At 47.8% G+C, this 1,250-nt stretch overlaps 1 protein-coding gene across 1 annotated transcript; it reads left to right on the forward strand.

Moving 5' to 3' along the window:
• The first annotated feature begins 200 nt into the window (after positions 1–200).
• On the forward strand, positions 201–1,045 carry LOC107788981 (uncharacterized). Its single transcript, XM_075253204.1, has 3 exons — positions 201–468; positions 511–909; positions 1,026–1,045. The coding sequence occupies exons 1-3, from the start codon at positions 201–203 to the stop codon at positions 1,043–1,045; spliced, it is 687 nt and encodes a 228-aa protein (XP_075109305.1).
• Positions 1,046–1,250: the final 205 nt, after the last annotated feature.

Consider the following 1,250-nt stretch of genomic DNA (forward strand, 5'->3'; position numbering starts at 1 on the left):
TTGGATTTCACTAGGGCTTTTGAGTTGGTGATTGCGAACTCTAGTTTCCCGAAGAGGGAGGAGCATTTGGTTACCTTCCGGAGTATGGGGGCTAAGACCCAGATTGATTATATCCTCCTCAGGAGGTGTGATAGGGGGTATGCGAGGATTGTAAGGTGATCCCGAGTGAGACCCTCGCGACTCAACATAGGCTCCTGGTGATGGATGTTGGTATCATAATAAAGAAGAAGAAGAGGTTTGTACGGGGTCAACCGAGGATCAGGTGGGGTTCTTTGGATAAGTATAATGCGCATGAGTTGGAGGGGAGGCTGTTGGTTTTGGGTGCCTGGAAGAGTAGTAGGGATGCTAGTGCTATGTGGACGGCGACAACGAACTGTATTAGGGAGGCGGCAAGAGAGGTGTTAGGGGTATCGAAGGGCTACTATGGCAGGCACAGAGGCGACTGGTGGTGGAATAGTGTGGTCCAAGGTAAAGTGGAAGCAAAGAAATAGGTGTACCTTGTGTTAGTAGAGAGTACCGATGAGGAGCAGAGGAGAACAAACAGAGTGAGGTACAAGGAAGCCAGGAAAGAAGCAAAATTAGCGGTCACAGATGCTAAGACTGTTGCGTTTGATCGTTTGTATGAGGAACTAGGGGGCAAAGGTAGGGACAAGAAGGTATTTCGGATGGTTAAAGCGAGAGAGAGAATGGCTCGTGACCTGGATCAAGTGAGGTGCATCAAAGACGAGGAAGACAGTGTATTGACGGAAGACTCCCAGATTAAGCATAGATGGCAGACGTACTTTCATGAACTTCTGAATGAAGAGGGGAGCAGTAGCATCGTGATAGGGGAGTTGGGACACTCCGAGAGTCGTCGCGACTTTGGGTACTATAGGCGTATCAAGGTTGAGGAGGTAGTGAAAGCTGTAGGTAAGATGAGTCGGGGCAAAGCGACAGGACCAGACGAGATTCCAGTAAAATTTTGGAGGTACGTGGGTAGAGCGGGCTTATAATGGCTGACTGGGTTGTTTAATGTTATTTTTAAGACGAAGAGGATGCCAGATGAGTGGAGGTGTAGTTTGTTGATTCCACTATTTAAGAACAAAAGCGATATCCAGAATTGTAACAATTATAGGGGCATCAAGTTGTTAAGCCATACCATGAAAGTTTGGGAGAGGGTGGTGGAAAGGAGGGTGAGGAGGGCGGTATCTATTTCTGAAAATCAGTTCGGATTCATGCCGGGATGTTCTACTACGGAAGTTATCCACCTG

Source organism: Nicotiana tabacum, chromosome 5 (assembly GCF_000715075.1).
Source record: "Nicotiana tabacum cultivar K326 chromosome 5, ASM71507v2, whole genome shotgun sequence".
In the NCBI taxonomy this organism is placed as follows: Eukaryota; Viridiplantae; Streptophyta; class Magnoliopsida; order Solanales; family Solanaceae; genus Nicotiana; species Nicotiana tabacum.